At 49.4% G+C, this 19,429-nt stretch overlaps 1 protein-coding gene across 1 annotated transcript in view; it reads right to left on the reverse strand.

Moving 5' to 3' along the window:
- The window catches only part of RAB10 (RAB10, member RAS oncogene family), a 44,158-nt gene that overhangs the window by 14,711 nt on the left and 10,018 nt on the right, over positions 1 to 19,429 (reverse strand). Inside the window, exon 2 of the mRNA XM_065632565.1 lies at positions 5,197 to 5,257. Coding sequence (XP_065488637.1) covers positions 5,197 to 5,257 — 61 coding nt within the window. The remainder of the gene's footprint in view (positions 1 to 5,196; positions 5,258 to 19,429) is intronic.

Genomic DNA, 19,429 nt, shown 5'->3' on the forward strand with positions numbered 1-19,429 from the left:
AAACTCACCATTATTTACTACTCGGACTTGGACAAGCAAGCGGCTCATCACTCACCCACTGCTCGCATCACCCCGAGCTGTGGATAATCCCCAGAAATCTATTCCTACGCACTGCAGAGATGTCTCGTGCCCTGCCCCATCCCGCCGGCAGCCCCGGCCAGCAGCGCTGGGTCTGGGCTTCTTGGCTGGGATTCGCTTTCGATCCCAACCACCTGTCAATCCACCCTTGGGATCACCTCCCACCGCTCCTGCTTGTCTCCCCAGGCTGCCGAGTCTGAACAGAGACCACAAAGGGGTTGGATTTTCTGCAGCCAATTTTCACAGAATATTCTTGAATAACTGCGAAGAGGGCTCCTGGGGCAAGTTCTTCTGCAACGGCAGAACAGGACATATCATGATCCTCTTATTGCTCAAGTTCTATTCTGAAATACCTGGCCGACCTGGGTTTCTTTCCCCTCCACATTGCCCTTTCTCTAGTTCGTTTCCATTATGCTGAACTCGAGCTTCTCCCAGAGTCTCCCACTCCTGCTGGCGGATTTCTAGTAACTTTGATTTCCACCATTCTTGAGCTTAAAGAGTCCATTCTCTTCCATGTCTGATACCATCACATGTTTTTCAGATGACAGTAACATTTCCTTTCAGTGTCACTCCACCAGGATGAAAAACCTCGCTCTGACTTGTGTGCACTCTCCCAAGCACGTAGGAGCTGTATCTGCTCAGTCAGAGGTTCTCCAGCTTCCACCTCGTGTAGCTCAAGGATTCTGGAGCCAGAGATCTCATCTGTGTATTTAACAGTCCAAACCAGACTGTTCCGTCATGAAAGCCCTTGCGAGCCCGCGCACATCTGCAGCTACACCACCTCGTGATGAGGAGTTTCACAGCTTCATCTCTTGTGTTTCGCACGTGCCACCTTCCAGCCTTGCGCTAGAGCTGAGGTTCTGGTATTGGAAAAGGCAACAAGTTTTATGGGTCTCTACTTACCTTTTCCAATATACTCATGACTTTAAAAACACGCTTTGGTCGCTCTCCAATATCCTGAGGAATCCTAATCTTTCCAGTTGTTCTTCCTAAAATAGCTTCTACATCCCTCCGATGATCCTCCTCACCCCTTTCTTTCTAGGGCACGCTAAGCAAATTGTGTCCGATGTTAGACTCTGACATTTACTCCCCTGCTCACTGGAAACGATTGCACCCACGGTATCAGAAAAATCACATTTAATGTTTCAATTGCTACATTATGCTAATAAGTTCAGTGAATGGCAGGATGTGTAAGCCTTTTGGTTTCCATTTCAAAGCAATTCCATCAGAGTTCCTGGGCTGTATGATGCTGCACTCTTCGTAGCTGAACTTTTAGCTCTACTCTATTCATCTAAGGTGTTTCATCGCTTTCGCAATGATAACACCATCTCTTCCTGGAGCAGTCAGCTCTCAATTTGGTTCTTCTATTCTCCCTCCCTTCTCTGTACTATAAGCATTACTGTATTCATAGTTTTTCAAGCCATTCATCAGTGTCAACCCTCCCAGGTCCCACCCCTCGTAAGTATTTCTCCTCCCAAATCTTTACCCTAATTCCCTTCTCCCCAGTCCTGCGCTAAGCCCACCACTGGTGACTTTCCACATGGTTGTATACTGGCACACCAACAATTTTTCTAAACAAAGTAGTACAATAGCCTAACCAAGAAAGTGCTCATTTTTTCCACGTACTTCCATCCCAAATTTGACCCAGCGCCCTGCACAAGCTGGTTCCTGCACCAGTCCAGCCCAGCGCTGTGTCCAGCCAGCTGAGGCTCCTCCAGAACGTCCCAGCACCGACACGGTCCCACCCGCTGCCCATTCCCAACCTGGTGCCTGGTCCCACCTGCTGCCCCGTCCCACCTGCCGCCTGTTCCCAACCTGGTGCCTGGTCCCACCTGCTGCCCCGTCCCACCTGCCGCCTGTTCCCAACCTGGTGCCTGGTCCTAACCCAGTGCCCGGTCCCACCACCCTCCTGCTCCCAACGTCCCCCTCCCCACTTCAGCATCACTTTGCAACAGGCACACGGACATTCGGAGCAACATGAACACACTTTAATCCTCGTTTGATCCTCACTGAACAGCAAGCCCACTTTTTAATAGCTCTGGAGTATCAAGTTGCTCATCACCCCTGGCAAGGTTTCGCTCAGCTTGACCTTCGTGTGCTTGCTTTACTCCCACATATACTGCAGAGGCCGAGGCCGGTAGCTGTCCTGCAGCAGTTATATTGGAAAGTGCCGGGTTGATCTGTTTTCTGTAAAACTAACTGCCCTGCCACCCCAAGGGGTACAAAAGCCAGTACCAGCTGCAGTGACACAGTGACACAGTCTGCAGGCAGCCAGAGCAACGCCTGTTCCAGGACAACTGCGTGAGAAGGGTTTGACGTGTGGGTGATGGAAGATTATGTGCACTGGCGAGAGGTAAGTTGATATAGTAACGGGAAGCTGAGGAACAGCTTATTTCTATTGCAATCTGTATGTGAAAAGAAATACACTTTTCACCTATGTAAATAACAAATGCTCCTGTCACTGCTTGTCACCCAGAAGAGCCTGGCTCCATCCTCCTGACACTCCCCCTTTCCATATTGATCCCCATGAATGAGTCAGCCCTCAGTCTCCTCTTCTCCAGCTCAGAGCCCCAGCTCCTCAGCCTTTCCTCACACGGGAGATGCTCCACTCCCTTCAGCATCTTCGTGGCTGCGCTGGACTCTCTCCAGCAGTTCCCTGTCCTGCTGGAGCTGAGGGCCCAGAACTGGACACAATATTCCAGATGCGGCCTCGCCAGGGCAGAGCAGAGGGGCAGGAGAACCTCTCTGACCTACTGACCACCCCGTTCTAATCCCCCCCAGGTCCCATTGCCCTTCCTGGCCACAAGGGCCCAGTGCTGGCTCATGGTCACCCTGCTGTCCCCAGGACCCCCAGGTCCCTTTCCCCTGCACTGCTCTCCAACAGCTCGTTCCCCAACTCATACTGGAACCTGGGGTTGTTCTTGCCCAGATACAAGACTCTACACTTGCTCTTGTTATATTTCATTAAAGTTTTCCCCGCCCAGCTGCCCAGCCTGTCCAGGTCTCTGGATGGCAGCACAGCCTCCCAGTGTCAGCCACCCCTCCCAGCTTGGTGTCACCAGCAAACTGGCTGAGGGTCTGTTCCCTTAACACCCAGCAACGTGGTGCAGAGAGACTCCAGCCTGGCTGGGGACGGAAACGCACACTGAGGTCTGCAAGGTACAAAACTGTCACCACCCGTCATTGCGCAAACAGCTGCATGTCACTGTTCTGGAGAAAAAAAAAAAGTTTCAATCTGAGTAAGCACCAATAATAATAATAATGATGCCGATTGACAATAACCGCAACAGTGGCATGTTTTGTTGATTCAGCTCCATCAGCTCCTGTGCGTTTCCTCCAGTGGCAGACGCCAGACCCACAGGCTGGGCACAGTGAAAGGGACAAGAACAGCGCCAGGTTTTCAGGAAAAGCTCCACGACACGCATCCCTCCCTGACCTGCTGCAGAGGGAGCGGAGCCCTGGGAACACGTTACACGGCTCCTACCAGCCCGGGGGGACTTCAAATACAGGGAGCAGTGCTTAAATATAGATGATTGCACAAAATATCTTCGCCAAAACACACCACTGTTCCAGCCACCAAACCACTGCTGGGCAAAACTCCTTGTACAGGAAAAGCTGGAAACTACAAAGCCTTGATTCTTTTTCTTTCATCAAAAGCGCATGCCATACGAACTTCATTTTCTGCTTTCCAAGTTCCATTTCAAATACGAAATTTTAAACTGGCAGGAACAAAAAGCAGATTCAGGCAATGAGTTCCTGACTTTGCAATGTTTAAAAGTTGCGGTTTCATAAAACTCAGCTCACCCAAACCCCTCTTCTTCTAAACCACTAAATCCCAGAGTGTGTACAGCTTCATTATCACTTGCTTCTTTGTCTATATACACATAAAACATCCCCAGTATTCCATATTTCCATCTTTTACATTTCATGACGACTTTTTCCTAAGTTTAGCCATTCCAACATTTTATTCTACCTTTCTGTCCCATGGTAATTCACAGCACCTACCCTTTTTGGGGTTAAAAACATGACACAAAAGATTTTTAGGAGTGATGGTTTGATCTGGGTTGAAGATCTGAATGTTAAGTCTGGTGAACTCATGCAGCAAGAGCTGCCCAACACGTCCAGCAACGCTTTCCCTTGCAGGGCACAAAAAACCCCGCTAAGTTGACCAAGTTCTGCCAAGGAGGTGTGTGCAGATCTGAGATCTGAGAAACAATGACGAGACCAGGCGCACGCTCAGAGTGGCGCTAATGAGAAGGTTCGGAACACGCTCGTTCGGGAGGACGATCACTCAGCCCGTCCTACAGCACTGAACGCGTGCCCAGGCAGAGGGAGACCAGTTCTGCCTTCTAACTGGGACCAGCCATCTGCATCTGCAAACATCAGCACCATCAAGCCATAAAAGATCTTCATTAGTGGGGCCAAAATGGACCGATTCAACCTGTAAACAAGTTCTGAACTCTCGGTAAAGCTAGGAATGCATCAGCAACACATGTAGGTGGCTGAGGAGGGAGCCTGAACAACAACGGGGCTGGGAGAAGCCATTGGCTCTCCAGATCTGACTTGTTACAGGGCTATGGAAACAAGAAAAGCCTCCAGTTAGACATGCAGAGCGCGCTGGGAGGACAGAGGTGAAGTTCTGCCTCATGTCAGACTTTCCCACAGAAGAGCAGCCGTGCTTCCAGCCAGCTGAGGAACCCTCCACACTTTACTATGGAAAATCATCAAATAAGCGCAGACGTGGACCGAAGTTTCTTGCTGACACAAAGCAAGGCTACTGCTCAATTTACAGTCAGAGACTTGAGGCAACTCTATCTAAAAATTCCAGTTTTAAACATTTCCCACCGAATCACGGACGGCGAGGATCCTGTCCTCCTAACCAGGGGATCTGCCAACAGCCCGTCCCAGGCAGCCGTCAGTCACACTGGGTACAAAACCACACAGATCTCTTCCCCGGTTCTTAAAAAATGCTTCAGGTGAACACACATGGAGCTTTACCGCTCCTGAATCACAAAACATAGTTACGCAATTAGATACCCGAATGTCATCTCAGAGTCAAACTCTTCTGCCAGCTGCCCCCTGAAGGATCCACCCTCGCTTCTTGGGTACGTTACTCACCAGATCTGTAGTTTGATCTTCTTTCCTTGTAATTCAACAGTTTTAATCTTGAAGTCTATCCCTGAAATAAACAAGCACACAAGTAATTAGTATTTATTCACAAAAAAGCAATTCCACATCAACTCACAAGTGCTCCAGGCTGAAGAACGGCTGTTTTGTCCTTAGCTGAGACCAATACTAAAACCAGTATCTAGTATATCTATGATTAATTCTGGTGTAATAAAACATAGAATTGGTTGGAAGGGACCACAAGGATCATCTGGCCCAGCCCTCCTTAGCAAAGCCCGGTCTAGCCAAGCTGGCCCGGCCCTGTCCAGCTGAATCTTCAACGTGTCCAGTGTTGGGAAATGCACAACTTCCCTGGGGAGATTATTGCAATGGCTGATTGTTCTCATCATGACAAATTTCCCTCTCGTGTCCAATTGGAATCTCCCCAGGAGTCACTTGTACCCACTGCCTTTGTCTTTTCCACGGGACTCCTCGTGCAAAGGGACACTGCACCTTCTCTGCAGCCGCCCTTTAAACACCCGCAATTGCGCTGTCGGCTGCATGCTGCTTACAGAGGGAGCGGCGCTGCACAAGGACAGGTCAGCCAAGAAACTGGTAATCCTGGAGACAGCAGAAAAACAAGGGATGGGTGACAGCAGTACAGAACGCAACGTCACACGCCTGTTACCTAAGAACTCCTGTGAAGCAGCGGCTGTTTTCCCAGGACACAGATGACCGACCACAGGCCGAGATGCCCCTTTTACCTTCCTGGGGTAACTCTAAGCCAAGGCAGAGGCATCTCTACAACAGGCAAACACAACCTTGCAGGCACCTGGTGAGAAATTTCCACCCAAGGCAGGGAAATCCAAACGCTGTGGTGTAAGACCTTGGAGAAACCTCATTTGTGCAACGTGTCCAGACGAACGGCTCTTCCCCAGCAGAGACGGGCTCAGAGCAGAGGGCATGAGGACCCCCCGGCAGCTCGTGCACATCTTATTCCAACCTGCCCTCCCCAGAACTGCCCACAAAACCGTGGGCACAGGCTGCAGCCAGTGGAGCAAGAACGTACAGACCATCTTCCCCAAATGCTCTGACAGTAATTAGATGCCAGAGCTCTGACTTCCAATTCAAATCACAGAAATACCGCTGATAGTTTTTCATGCTTTTCCAAAAATCTGGTTATATTTAGACTTTTTAAAAGGCAGCAGCTGCAATCGCAAACTTCCCTCCTAAATCTACAAGGTCATTTTATACCAAGAAAGATTAAGCAGAATTTATGAAACACACTATTATGTAAGATGCCTGCATGGGAAGTCTGCGTTAAACTCCTTTTAGCTCAATATACTGCACACGCGACTTCATTTTAACACTGAAATATTAAATCAGTAAAATCTTTTCCAATAAAAATGAGGATTCCAGAGCCTCTCTGGGGAAGGCCGCACAAGTTTAGGTGGTGGGAGGGAGAGAATCCCCTCCCCACGGGGCCGTGTCGTGTGGGGCAGGAACTTGCTCAGACACCCACCAGGTATGTGGCCAAAAAGGAAAATGGGGAACAACCCTTCAATGAATCCCAAATGCAGCTCCCCACGGAGCCTCCTACAGTTACCAGCTATCTCATAAATGTGAACCAGAGCGTAAAGGGACAAAACTCCACATTTCTAAGGATTTGGTGTAGCACAGTGGGTACAGACCAAGGCTGCCCACCCTTTCTAGACTGTTGGCTCGGGACCCTCACCCCTCAGCCTCAGGCCAGTGCTCCACTTTTTCCCAATTAGCCAAAGCAGTGCGTCATCACTCAGGTTAAATGTAGGAATCAACAGAGCTAGCATCAGATGCGTGTGGTCTGGAAAATAAACCTGAATGATTCACAGCAACACACAAAACTGCCCCAAATCCACCTACCAATCCCCACGTTCTGTAGCATTTAAGGAAGCTCCTTGCTGTGATGAAGTGCTCCACAGCAACGCTGCCAAACAAACTAACACAGCATTTGCCAAAAGATCATAAATAGAAGTATTTTATACAGTGACACTTACTTTTAGGCTCTGCCCAGATAAAGCAGGATGTTTGACAGCCACTTTTTATGCCTTAAGATAAAGTAAACTATTAACTCAGCCAAGGAAATTAACTCTTCTCTGCACTGTGAGGGATTTGGCTAACTCTAGTGTCTGGGGATAAAATAAATCTCTAATCCCATGTTATACTCGGCTTCCATTCCAATTACAATGTAATACTCGCTCAGCCTTCATAACAGAAGGATTGTTATAAATAGCAACAACTATTTGCCTCTAAATACTTTCAAAGTGGTTTTACCAGACTGGAAAAACTCGACTTATGCATCGCTCCAGTGCCCATTCAGTTCTCAGCCTTGCCCAAGAAGTCACCAGCGATGTTGTGCCGGCAGAAACATGAAGGTTTCAGGAGAAGAGGTGGCAGGTACGGGGAGTTCCCAGAGACATCAAGTTCAGGAAAGAGTTTAAGAGGGTAACAGGTATAAAAACTGAATGGCGTGCAGAACGGGGAGATTACTGCCACAGGAGGGTAATGACAGAACCGATGAATTAAAGATAAGCATGAAATTACTCCCTCAGTAAGTGTTGATAAGATACACATCAACTTCAACAGGACAAACTGGAATCCACGGAAAAGCCCAGAAGCATACTGCCAGCCTATTAAACACTTCATATAACCCCAGACTTTCAAAGAAAAATTTGGAAATGTTTGTTACGCCTTGCTTTCAGCTTTCTGCTGGATTCCCTCCCACTGCCAGACTGTACCCACTGCCTGCAGCAGTGGATGGGCCCAGGCCTGGCCAAAAACCGAGCTCATAGCTTTAGAAAAGAGACAAAATCACACAATCCCAGCCTGGCTGGGCGTCAGGAGCTCGGCAGATCCCCAGCCCAGCGCTGCTCACGCAGGGTCACCAGAGCAGATCACACAGGTCGGTCCAGGGGGTTTGAATGTCTCAGAGCAGGAGACTCCACAGCCGCTCTGGGCAGCCTGGGCCAGGCTCTGGCACCTCCCAGCAAAGAAGTTTCTCCTCGTGTTCACATGGACCCTCCTGTGTCTCAGTCTGTGCCCGTTGCCCCTCACCCTGGCGTTGGGCACCACTGAACAGAGTCTGCTCCATCCTCTGACACCCACCCTGAGATATTGAGCCCATTGATCAGATCCCTCTGAGCTTCTCTTCTCCAGCTCAACAGCCCCAGCTCTCTCAGTGTCTCCTCGTCACAAAGATGCTCCAGACCCCTCAGCATCTTTGTGTCCCTCCCTGGACTCTCTCCAGTGATTCCTGGTCCTTCCTGAACTGGGGAGCCCAGCACTGGCCCCAGTAACTCCAGACGGGGCCTCCCCCGGGCAGAGCAGAGGGGGAGGATTCACCTCCCTGCCCTGCTGCCCACACTCTTCCTCACACAGCCCCGGCACCGGTGGCCTCTTGGCCACAGGCACCTTGTTGGCTCATGGCCACCCTGTTGTCCCCAGAACTCCCGGGTCCCTCTCTGCAGAGCTGCTTTCAGCAGGTCCCCCCACCCTGTGCTGGTGCCGGGGGTTGTTCCTGCCCAGGGGCAGGACCCCACACTTGCCCTGGTTGAACTTGATGGGGTTCTGCCCTGCCCAGCCGGCCTGGCCAGGGCTCTGACGGCAGCGCAGCCTCTGCTGTGTCAGCCCTTCCTCCCAGCCTGGGATCGGCAGCAAAAGCTACCCAGTCTGGTATCAGAAGCTGTTTATGGATTCTTTACGTTACTGGTGTTTGAGTATCAAGGCCTAGGAAGCACCATTAGTTGATCTCCTGCCCTCCCACAAACCCTGGACATCACAGCGAACACGTGAGCCATGAGGAGCTCCCGGAGCCGGCAGGTCAGGCCTGTGCCAAGCTCCGCCATCCCCACAGCACCAGAGGTGATCGCCAACAGCTCGACAGAGCACTGCGGCTGTAGTTGTGTGAGTCTAAGCATCCAAACGTCTCGGTGAACACAGAACTTATGTGCCCAACGGTTTTGCATTCCCATTGCTCTCAGATGAAAGACATTACGGAAGACCCAGGACTTGTGCCAGCAGAACGGTGCGTTTTAAATCCATAATCACCGCATCCAAACAGCCCTAGATCACTCCACACCTTCTCAAGCCCCTGCCAAGGTTTTGTAAAGATCACAAACCGTTACTGAGAGGTGAAAGGCAGAATGCCATCAGCCCAAGGAGGAGGAAGGAGGAGTTATTCCGCGGCCCGTGTCAGAGCCCCAAGCCACGAGCCCTTTCCAGCATTCCCCTAACAAAGGCGGCATTCAGCGGGGACGCGGGCGGTGGGAGGGAGTGTGGGGCAGGACGGGAGCCCGGCCGCCAACCTGCGCCTCGGAGCAGCAACCGCCGTCACGGGCAGCATGGAAATCACTGCACTTTGTGTTTCACTTGTCCGTAAGTGCTTCGCAAATGGACTTTAACAGCACTACGTATTTTCAGCTCCGGAGAGAGAAGGAAACGTGCACAAATTCATACTCAAGTCTTGTCTCTTCAAGCCGACCCCGTTCCAGCCTGAGCTCCAGCCGCTTCTGCCAGGGCCTGCGGGTGCGAGTGTTCAACAGCCACACAGGATACAACCCTCGCCTCTCCCTCTGAGAAACGCCGTGTCAGTGAACAGAGACCCACCGGGCAGGAAGAAATCCATCTGCTCTCTGTCTGAAGTAGCAACTCACAAAGCGGGCAGGAACGCGGCCCGGTGGCTCACGCACATTAACACGAAGAGGAAGAACTGTAACATATCTGGTTAGCACAAGGACACCATCACAGAAAAGAAATCTGCATCTTCACGTATGTTTTCAGCCTACAGCAGGGCCCAGTTCACAGCCCTAAAATGTTTTTATTTCAAAGGCAAAAATGCAATGAAAGAAAATTTATCAACAGTAGGAAAATAAAGCAATAACTAAGCCTGAAAGCTTTAAAAATTACAAAATTAACTTTGGGGCAGAGATCTTCGTAGAGCTTTGTTTAGTCTTTTTTACAACTATCTGATTACGAGACCCGTCAGTTCTTGAGACGAACTAATAATACTGTAAGACCTTCTCAAACTTAACACCTGACTGCAGCAATGACTTCTGAAACACGCTCCTAAGGCAGACACCACTTTACCAAGTTTATTAGTGTGTGGAGCATAACACTAATAAAAAGCTGATTCCTCTAAGCCCTCCCAGTAACAAGCTTTCCAAATATGTCGAGTCCAGAATTACAAACTCTTGAAGTCCACATAAGTCTTGCATACAAGCTTTAATACTTCGGAATGTTATTCTACTGAGAATACACAGACATTGGCATTTGTTATCAATGAAGTAAGATCAAATATTTTGCAAGAAAGCTTCAGATGTGAACGGACTTGCTCCTTCCAAAGAAAGCCCAGCACAAGCGGATCCAGCAAGAGATGAGAGTTCTGGTTTTAATTAAGCTTTTAGTGACCTCAGTTACTACTTAGGTCTTTCGAAATATTTACTCTACAAGGTATTGATACCTGCACAGTATGAACACACAACATTCCCAACCACACAACACTTCTTCCTGAGGCTTTGTCTGAACTAGATTTCTCAAGTGTTCTCCCTTCCCTGCCCCTCCAGCACAGACCCAAGTCTCAGCGCTGGGTTTCCAGGTGCCGTACCCAACACTGGCAGCAGAGACTTTGCTGAGACGACACTTTGCACTTGGTGTGAAAGGCGTTTGAAGCACAAAATTCAGAGAGTTTATTTCACAGGAGCAATCTCAGCCCCCGAGCTGGGTGACAATCTAGCGCCTTGCACGCTGGCATCACTGATTCCAGCTCTGCAGAGACCTGTGCGAGCACACAGGGATGAATCAAACATATGAACCTGTTTTAAAGAACCTTAACTCCGTGTCTTATTTAAAAGTGAGTGAAAGCTGAAGTTTTATCAGCAAGCAGAATGCAGCTGACGCAGCAAGGAGCAGGAGGAAGCTTTGGGCCAGCTGGGACAAGCCTCTGCAGTCACAGCAATTCTTTCTGAAATACGGATTTGCTGGCTCTGGCAAAAAGCATGGCACTCGGCTACGGAGGAGAGAAAACTGTTCAGAACCAGGCTCTGAAAGGAGCTGAACCCGCGTTCTCCTCCTCTAGTGCTTGTGCCTTACACCTCACGTGAACCTCTCTAACAAACGGGGGATCTCCGGGACTGTTCCACCTCTGCAAAGTCTTCGTTCTCAGGAGCAAACTGCAACAAAACAGTAACAGGAGTCACTAGAGAAAGTCTCAAACTTCTGCTCACCGAAGCGAGTCTGGATGAGACTATCAGAAAGGTGGAGCCAAGGAGGAAACCTGGACTCCTTGGTTTCTTTGAGACAGCACTGAGGAAGCGTCGAGCCAGGTAAGGAACTGAAACTTCCGATCATAACTGCTTTCTCTAACAAGACATTTTTTCACCAGGAGTGAGGGATTACATAGCTCAAATAGCTCTTCCTTTAGCCCTGATCATGTGTAGCACAGTCAGCTACTTGGGAAGGCAAAGAGTGTGACCAGCAAGAAAAAAACAGCGATCGAACCAAAAGGAGAAGCCTATCGACGCTTTAGAGCCCGACGAGATGCAAACACACAGTGATTTGAGTCTAAACCCTGCAAGCAGTTCTAATTTTGCTCCTGCCTTGTGGGAGGATGTACAGACAGTTATCACGACACCTCCTGGTTTTACAGCACTGAACCCACCCTCCTCTCCAGCTTTCCAGTGTGTTTAATCTCAGGAGTAAACAAGATAGTAACCAAGTCGATACGACAGCCGGTCCTCTTGTGGGAGACCACAGGCTCAGCGCTGATTTAATTGTGCGTGCACACATATGTACGCACAGCACAGACACGGCTCCAGCCTCCCATGCACACGTAGCTGTACGCACATCAGTGCTCGGATCTTTTCTACACCTATCTGTGGTACCGAATTCCCTGAAGAAAGAGAAAAACCAGTATTGTTTAACACAAACTGCCACGTGAAACAAACAGCTCCCCCCTCGCCTTGGAAAGGTGAAAACCAAGATGACTGAACACAAGTTCTGCCAAAAGCACAGACTCCAAGGGACCCTTCGAAATACACTCCCCAGCAAGGCTCTTCCTTTTGTCTTGTTTTTCTAAAACTAAAACCTGCAAGTGCACAAACTGCTTTAGGAGGCTCCAAAAGCTGAATGATCCACAACAAGCACACGCTGCTGCAAGGCAAAGCAAATTCAGGCGGCTGTATAAAACAAGATGAATAATAAATTTAATAATTGTCAGATCGATAGAACTTTTTTCAAAAACTAACTAGACGTTTCTGAACCTGCCTGTTTGGTTAGCAGAGCGGAACCTTTGATTTCATCATTTCTGACATTCAGTGACCAGGACTGTAACAAAGTACTGGATTTATGCGATAGCAAACCAGAGATTCAATTAATTCGTGCGTTTCAGTGTTTCATGTCATCTGCACTCAGATTTTCCCAGCGCAGTGCGCAAACCAGAGCAGCTCAAACTCACAGTTCCTGCTCTACCAGGTTTCCAGTCCTGACGACTCAGCACTCAGAGCCCCACGAGCTCCATCTCCATAACGCAGCACGTCCCTCAGCTCTCAGAGCCCCACGAGTTCCATCTCCATAACGCGGCACGTCCCTCAGCTCTCAGAGCCCCACGAGCTCCATCTCCATAAGGCGGCACGTCCCTCAGCTCTCAGAGCCCCACGAGCTCCATCTCCATAACGCAGCACGTCCCTCAGCACCCACAGAGCCCCACGAGCTCCATCTCCATAACGCAGCACGTCCCTCAGCTCTCAGAGCCCCACGAGCTCCATCTCCATAACGCAGCACGTCCCTCAGCTCTCAGAGCCCCACGAGCTCCATCTCCATAACGCAGCACGTCCCTCAGCACCCACAGAGCCCCACGAGCTCCATCTCCATAACGCAGCACGTCCCTCAGCTCTCAGAGCCCCATGAGCTCCATCTCCATAACGCGGCACGTCCCTCAGCTCTCAGAGCCCCACGAGCTCCATCTCCATAACGCAGCACGTCCCTCAGCACCCACAGAGCCCCATGAGCTCCATCTCCATAACGCAGCACGTCCCTCAGCTCTCAGAGCCCCACGAGCTCCATCTCCATAACGCAGCACGTCCCTCAGCTCTCAGAGCCCCACGAGCTCCATCTCCATAAAGCAGCACGTCCCTCGCAGGAACCCTTGGGAAACTGCCCTTCACTGCAGCAGTCCCAGGGAGTCCTACCACAACCGGGTAGGAGACAACACCCACCAAGGTTGGTGTCCTGTTTGAGCCTGGTCTTGATGGAGCTGGCCACGGGAGGACAATGGTACCATGGGATGTCGTTACTTTAATTCCACCAGCCACATATGACAATGTGATTGGTGTTGTTTTCCCCCCCCACTCCATTTCGCCCCATTGCACGTTTGCTCCACCACCCTGAGGACCGACCCCTTCACCCCGAGGTGCCCCGGCTCAGCCCCCACCACCCGCACGGCAACAGCTGCACAGAACTGCTCTTCTCAGCAGCACTTCTAGGAACAAGCAAAGAAACTACCGCAAAATAGCTGTATTTTTAACTGCTAGGGATCCATGGCACCTGAAATATCCTGCGAAGTGATGGTTTTGTAGAGCAAGAATCAAGAAAAGTAATTATGACCACACCTCTATCTCTGTAAAAATAAGCTTAAGGTTCTTAACCAGTGATATTTGCTAGTGTGATGGTATCTTAATAATGAGGTTCTCGGGGACATGGGTTACGCCAGGGTCGGTTAATGGTTGGATTGGATGATCCTGAGGGTCTCTTCCAGCCAAAATGATTCTGTGATTAATAAACCACTCACTTACTTATTTTTAGGAATGCAGCAGATTCTCAAAATCCAAACAATCAATTCACCTTTAGCTTTTAACACAAAGAGATTAAGTGAAATTAAACTAGAGATTCTTTAAAAAAGTGTCTTTTCCTCTTCAACAGACTGATCCAGTCCCAGCGACCCCTCCAAACCATCCCTACGGCTCCTCCCTGCATCTTTAGTGTTTCAGAATGGTTTTATAGTATCTTTATAAAACTATCTTTACAGGCTAAGTTTCTCTAACATCATATCAATACAGATAAATTCCAGAGTTGGTCATGTTACGGCAGAACACAGGACATCAGCAATAGCACCCTTGCCAGATCCTCTCCTACCAATTAATCTATTCTTAACGAGGCAGATGACAACGCTGCGAGACGGCAGCTTCTCAGCGTGACCTACATTCTGCCATTCTAGATGCTGCGTCTGTTGTGCTTCAAACGCTGCCACACATCACGAACAAACAACTGCAATAAGACCCAGCGTTGCCGGGATATTTGATTTATGCAAATGAACATGGACTAACTGATACAGGGGACTCGGCTGAATATTCATTTTGGTGACAAACGCAGCCCTGTGGCTGACACCCCTCCAAATATCTGGCCTAATCCCTCCAAACAATGGAAGGCCATTGTTACCCAGCCTGACCTCTTATCTGGGAAAGGCCACGCACTGAATTCACTCGCAGCTTCGCCGTTTGCAGAACAGGGGATCCTCGCGCCGCGTCGCTCTTTCCCATCTGCAACTGCAACCACAGCCCCGAGATGCATCTCACGCCCCATCTGCAACCACAGCCCCGAGATGCATCTCACATCCCACCTGCAACTGCATCCCCGAGATGCATCTCACACCCCACCTGCAACTGCATCCCCGAGATGCATCTCACGCCCCATCTGCAACTGCATCCCCGAGATGCATCTCACGCCCCATCTGCAACTGCATCCCCGAGCTCTCCAGGCGCCCCAGATCCCACCCGCAGCCCATTCAGCAACCACCAACACCGCCCAAAGCTACAAGGTGCAGAACCACGAGAGCAAAGGGCGCTTCCCCAGCCTGAAATCCTTTCTGAAGCGTTCCTGTTTCCCTCCAAAGCAGCAGGCGGGTTGTAAGCATCCTTTGTGCATCAATTCTTCTCAAGGATGCGTATTAAATCTAGGTCAAGACCACAGCCTTCCAGTACACCAAAATTTTTCTCTCATTACTGGCCTCACTTGAAACCTCCTCAACAACCATTCTGCAGATATTGATATTAAAATCAGAAGTTAGCGCCTCCACATTAATTCTGGAGTAAATCATCTCAGCAGTCAATACTGCTACCAGAAATCCTTTAAGAGCATTTGGGGGTGGTATTTAGAACAAAACCCAACAAACAATCAAGGAGACAGAGGTGCTGCACCTATATAGTAACTGTGACCTTCCAGCGTTCCACTGTTCTTGTCATCTGCATTTAAAAAATTAATCATCTTCAGAAACAGATCTTGAGATCTCTTTCGTTCCACTTTACTCGCCTCCAACACAGAGATGTCCAGGATCTTGCCACCATGTGCTGGGCATTTGTACACGAAACTCCTTCTACTAGCTGGAATACAAACAGTAAGACTTTTCCTTTTGAAAACAGAGCTTATGTCCACGTGTTTAGGTCTCAGAAGCCAGACAGCTGCAGGGAAGAGAACAGCATCAACACGTCATGAATTCCAGAAGCTGCTCCTCCTCAAGCGGCATTGTTCAGATGTTTAACGGACTGATTAGACGTGAAGTGCTGTTCATCCCCATACCTGGAATGAGAACAGCAAATCCAAGGCCTCAGAAGGTAAGAAAGGCACCGCTTCCATCCAGCTCCGTCACAGCTGAGGTTCCAGCACACACACCTGCTTGGAAGGCGTTTTAAAATGACATGGACAGGGATTAACTAAGAATTTTACACATATCTCAAGTTCCAGCTCCCGTATTCCATCTACTGCATACATGTAAACAATGATGTGCAACCTGAAAAGCCAGTCATGAGGTTGCTTTGCAAAGACTAGCAGAAAACACAGCTTTCCTGTAAAGTGAAGATAGACTCCTCCAGAGGAAGGACCTAAGACACGAGGTTAAAAACATTAATTAGAGGCGCCTGACTGGAGATCTGTAGGGAAAGGTGGCTTAACGACCTAAGGCTAAACCTACCGCTCAAAACAGCCTGGTTTCTAGTAACCTTTCCTTGAGAGGCACCACCGCCTCCTCCACGATCAGAGGGAGCCACAATGGCACAGGGTTCACGCCTCAGCAATCCAGCCCCACTTCTGCATGATTAACAAACGCACCACCGGGGACTTTAATTGACAGTGACAGCTGAGGCAGGACAAAGAACAACGTGGTGCTTTTCCATCTCCGGCAACAATAGGGCAGGGGACTTTGGGCCAGGTGGAACTGCCACAGCGCTGCCCGGGAACCTGCGGGGCGCCCAACGCCAACCAGCTGCGGCGGCCACGGCCAGCAGCGGGCCAGCCCGCGGCGGGGGACGCGCCCGGGGCCGCGCGTGGCGGCACCGTTTTGATCTCACGGCTCTGATCTGGGACGTGTTAGAGGCTCAGTTTTGATCTCAACCACTCTGATTTGTGATGTGTTGGTGGCACGGTTTTGATCTCCTGGTTCTGATTTGAGACATGTTGGTGGCACGGTTTTGATTGCCTGGCTCTGATTTGTGACACGTTGGTGGCACGGTTTTGATCTCACGACTCTGATTTGAGAGCTTGCACTCTCCTTATCTCCTGAACTTTGCCCAGACCTCGATAACTGGGACAAGGACCATTTCCCAACAAAAGGGGTGCAGACGCCAGGTTCCGGACATTGAGGGACAGTCGTTCCCAATGGGTAAGAACCCAGCACCTGTCACTTCAGCATCAATCCAACAGACTTGTTTAAAGCACAGCTGCCATGAATTTGAGTGCAGCGAGTCCACCTGCCCCTCACGCCAAGGAGCCTAAACCCGAGGTCCCCAACAATGGCAAAGGTTCAGAGGGTTTCACCTTGGTGCAAGTGACCTGTCTGTACGACAGGGACAGAAGCCATTTCTCAGGCCAGAACCGCTTATAAAACCTTCTCGTCTTCTCCTCCCCGGCTGCCTTCAGCTCATTTCTGAGCATTAACGCAACATTTATCTGGTGAAGTCTAAGTGCATGTGTCAGCACAGAAAGATCCAACGTGGCCACAGGAATCCAGCAGATCAACGGCTGAGCGTCCCACGGGATCTCTGCTCATCTCTCCTCATCTTCCTTCCAGGGAAGGAGTTTCAGAAGTCATGTGAAAGTGCAGTTAAAATTACATGTAAAAAAACCCCAACCTCTGTTCGGAAAGAAAACTAAAGCTTCCTGTTGACGCCACCTACGCTGCCACTCAGGTCTGCGAGACCACGCGCGGTTTCAACACAAGTAGTTACTTCTTCCAGAAAAAAGAAACTTTTTCGTCTTGTTATTCCAGCAGCTAAACCTTGCGCAAAGCTCTCACAAACAAAACAAAAGAAAATGAACAAAGGAACTATTTTAGTGATGTTTTATGCATACCAAGAGACAAGAGAGACAATAAGGTTTTTATTCGCAAGGTGGAAAGGGGGGAAAAATAAATAAAGAATGGAGGCTCTAGCAAGACCCAGTACTTGCTGCAGAGCTGTCCCCGGCAGCGAAGCTCTGCCCAGTGCCAGTAAATTCCAGGGGCGAAGGCTGATGTAACTCTGCCATCATAGCTCTCATTTTCCAGTGTACTTGGTAAACTGCAGTGCCAGGGAGCAGAGTTCTGCCACACGGACCAGCACGATCTGTAGAGAGGGCATCGCGTGAAGCAGCCACATCTCCCTGGGAATCCCTTGGTTGGCGAAGCCCTTTAGGTCCCATCCCAAAAATCACGGTGGGGAAAAATCTGGACTCCAGAAAGCTGACAGTCCCCACAAAACCTCACGACTCTTTGTAATTCTGCTTTAAACCACCAAGGATGTGTGCTAAGTATGTTCAAGTTCAATTACAGCAGATTAAATCAGTTTTCATGCATGTCTAAGCCTGCTTGTGCTATATTGGTTAGCTAGAAAATAAATACGGTATATGAATCTGCTTTCACGTAAACTGCTTCCATTTATGAATGAGAAAATTTGTCACCACTTGCTGTAACAGTAATTTTGCCCTCAAATTACATAAAAAATAAAATTCAAGTTAACACCCTGGCCGATTTAGACTCAGCAGATTGACAAAACAGATAATACATAAAGGAAAGGAAGCAGTTTCATTCAGGAAAAGAATCAGATTTACCAAGGAGGCGGGTTCTGTGTCATTAAACACGTTCAGCCAGTCAATGCAATTCAACCAGCCAGAGGCTCCCGAGGAGCCGGCAGCTGTTTGCCTTCCCAGCCGCCGCCACCGCGGCTGCCCCCAGCGCAGACACCGCGAGCCGGGAATTAACACCTCTCGCTGCCAGAACTGCCCCAGACAGGGAGGGCAGAGCATCACTCGCGTTTTCAGAGCGGGACAGTTGCTGGAACATACGCTGTGGCTGCCCCACTGATCCGGACTGGATGAGTTTTAGCCAGGTGAGAGACACTAAATACACCAAACCCCACCACAGGTACCGCACCGGGATTTCCAATTTCTAACAGCAACTCACCAGTTGTTCCCAAACAGACTCTGACATTTGTTTGCACAATGCAGTTCACTATCGATACCTGAGAAATTAAAGCTTTTAATGCTTTCTGTGCTTCACAGCAGGTCTGGAGTTTCTCAGCCATTGCAGCTCTATGGGGGCCAGGTGGTTGCTGCGCATGGACTTTTGGATGTTCTCCCTGGTCAAACATTCTGCCAGCTGCAGCTTCCAACTCACTGAGACAAGTGCATGTGCTTGTGACTACTTACTGCTGGAAAATCAAGTTTCTTTCATTGTAAATAAAAAATATTACCATTATTTATGAAAGGACCCCAAGACAAGCTACCCAGACTAGGCTGCAGCACCAGGTGGAGCTTTGTCATTACTAACGCACCAGCACTGAGTTGTAGAGGCATCACACCCCTGCCGAGGGCTGGAGGTACGTGGGGACACAGCCCTGCACTGTAAAATTTTCAGTACAGAACTGCTGCTTAAGGACACACCCATTACTTCCTACCCAGGCTCCAGAGAAGAGTGTTGGGTCTCATGTTAAATACAGCACCTTCAACTCCGAAGCTGCTGTGCTTGCACTACAGCAGTACAACTCCATTTATTGAAATGAAGCAGTTGCCATATGATTTAGGGTATTTTTCAGTTACTGAATATCAACTTCTACTCCAATCCCTAATTTTCAGAAAAGGCTCTAATTTATGAACCTTTCGGCAAACACAGAGACTTCCCAGAGTCAAAGCACGGCAGCAGGGACTTATTTTTGGTTTAAACCAGGCTCTAGAAATCTGTAAGAAAACA

This window comes from Caloenas nicobarica, chromosome 3 (assembly GCF_036013445.1).
Source record: "Caloenas nicobarica isolate bCalNic1 chromosome 3, bCalNic1.hap1, whole genome shotgun sequence".
Taxonomy (NCBI): domain Eukaryota; kingdom Metazoa; phylum Chordata; class Aves; order Columbiformes; family Columbidae; genus Caloenas; species Caloenas nicobarica.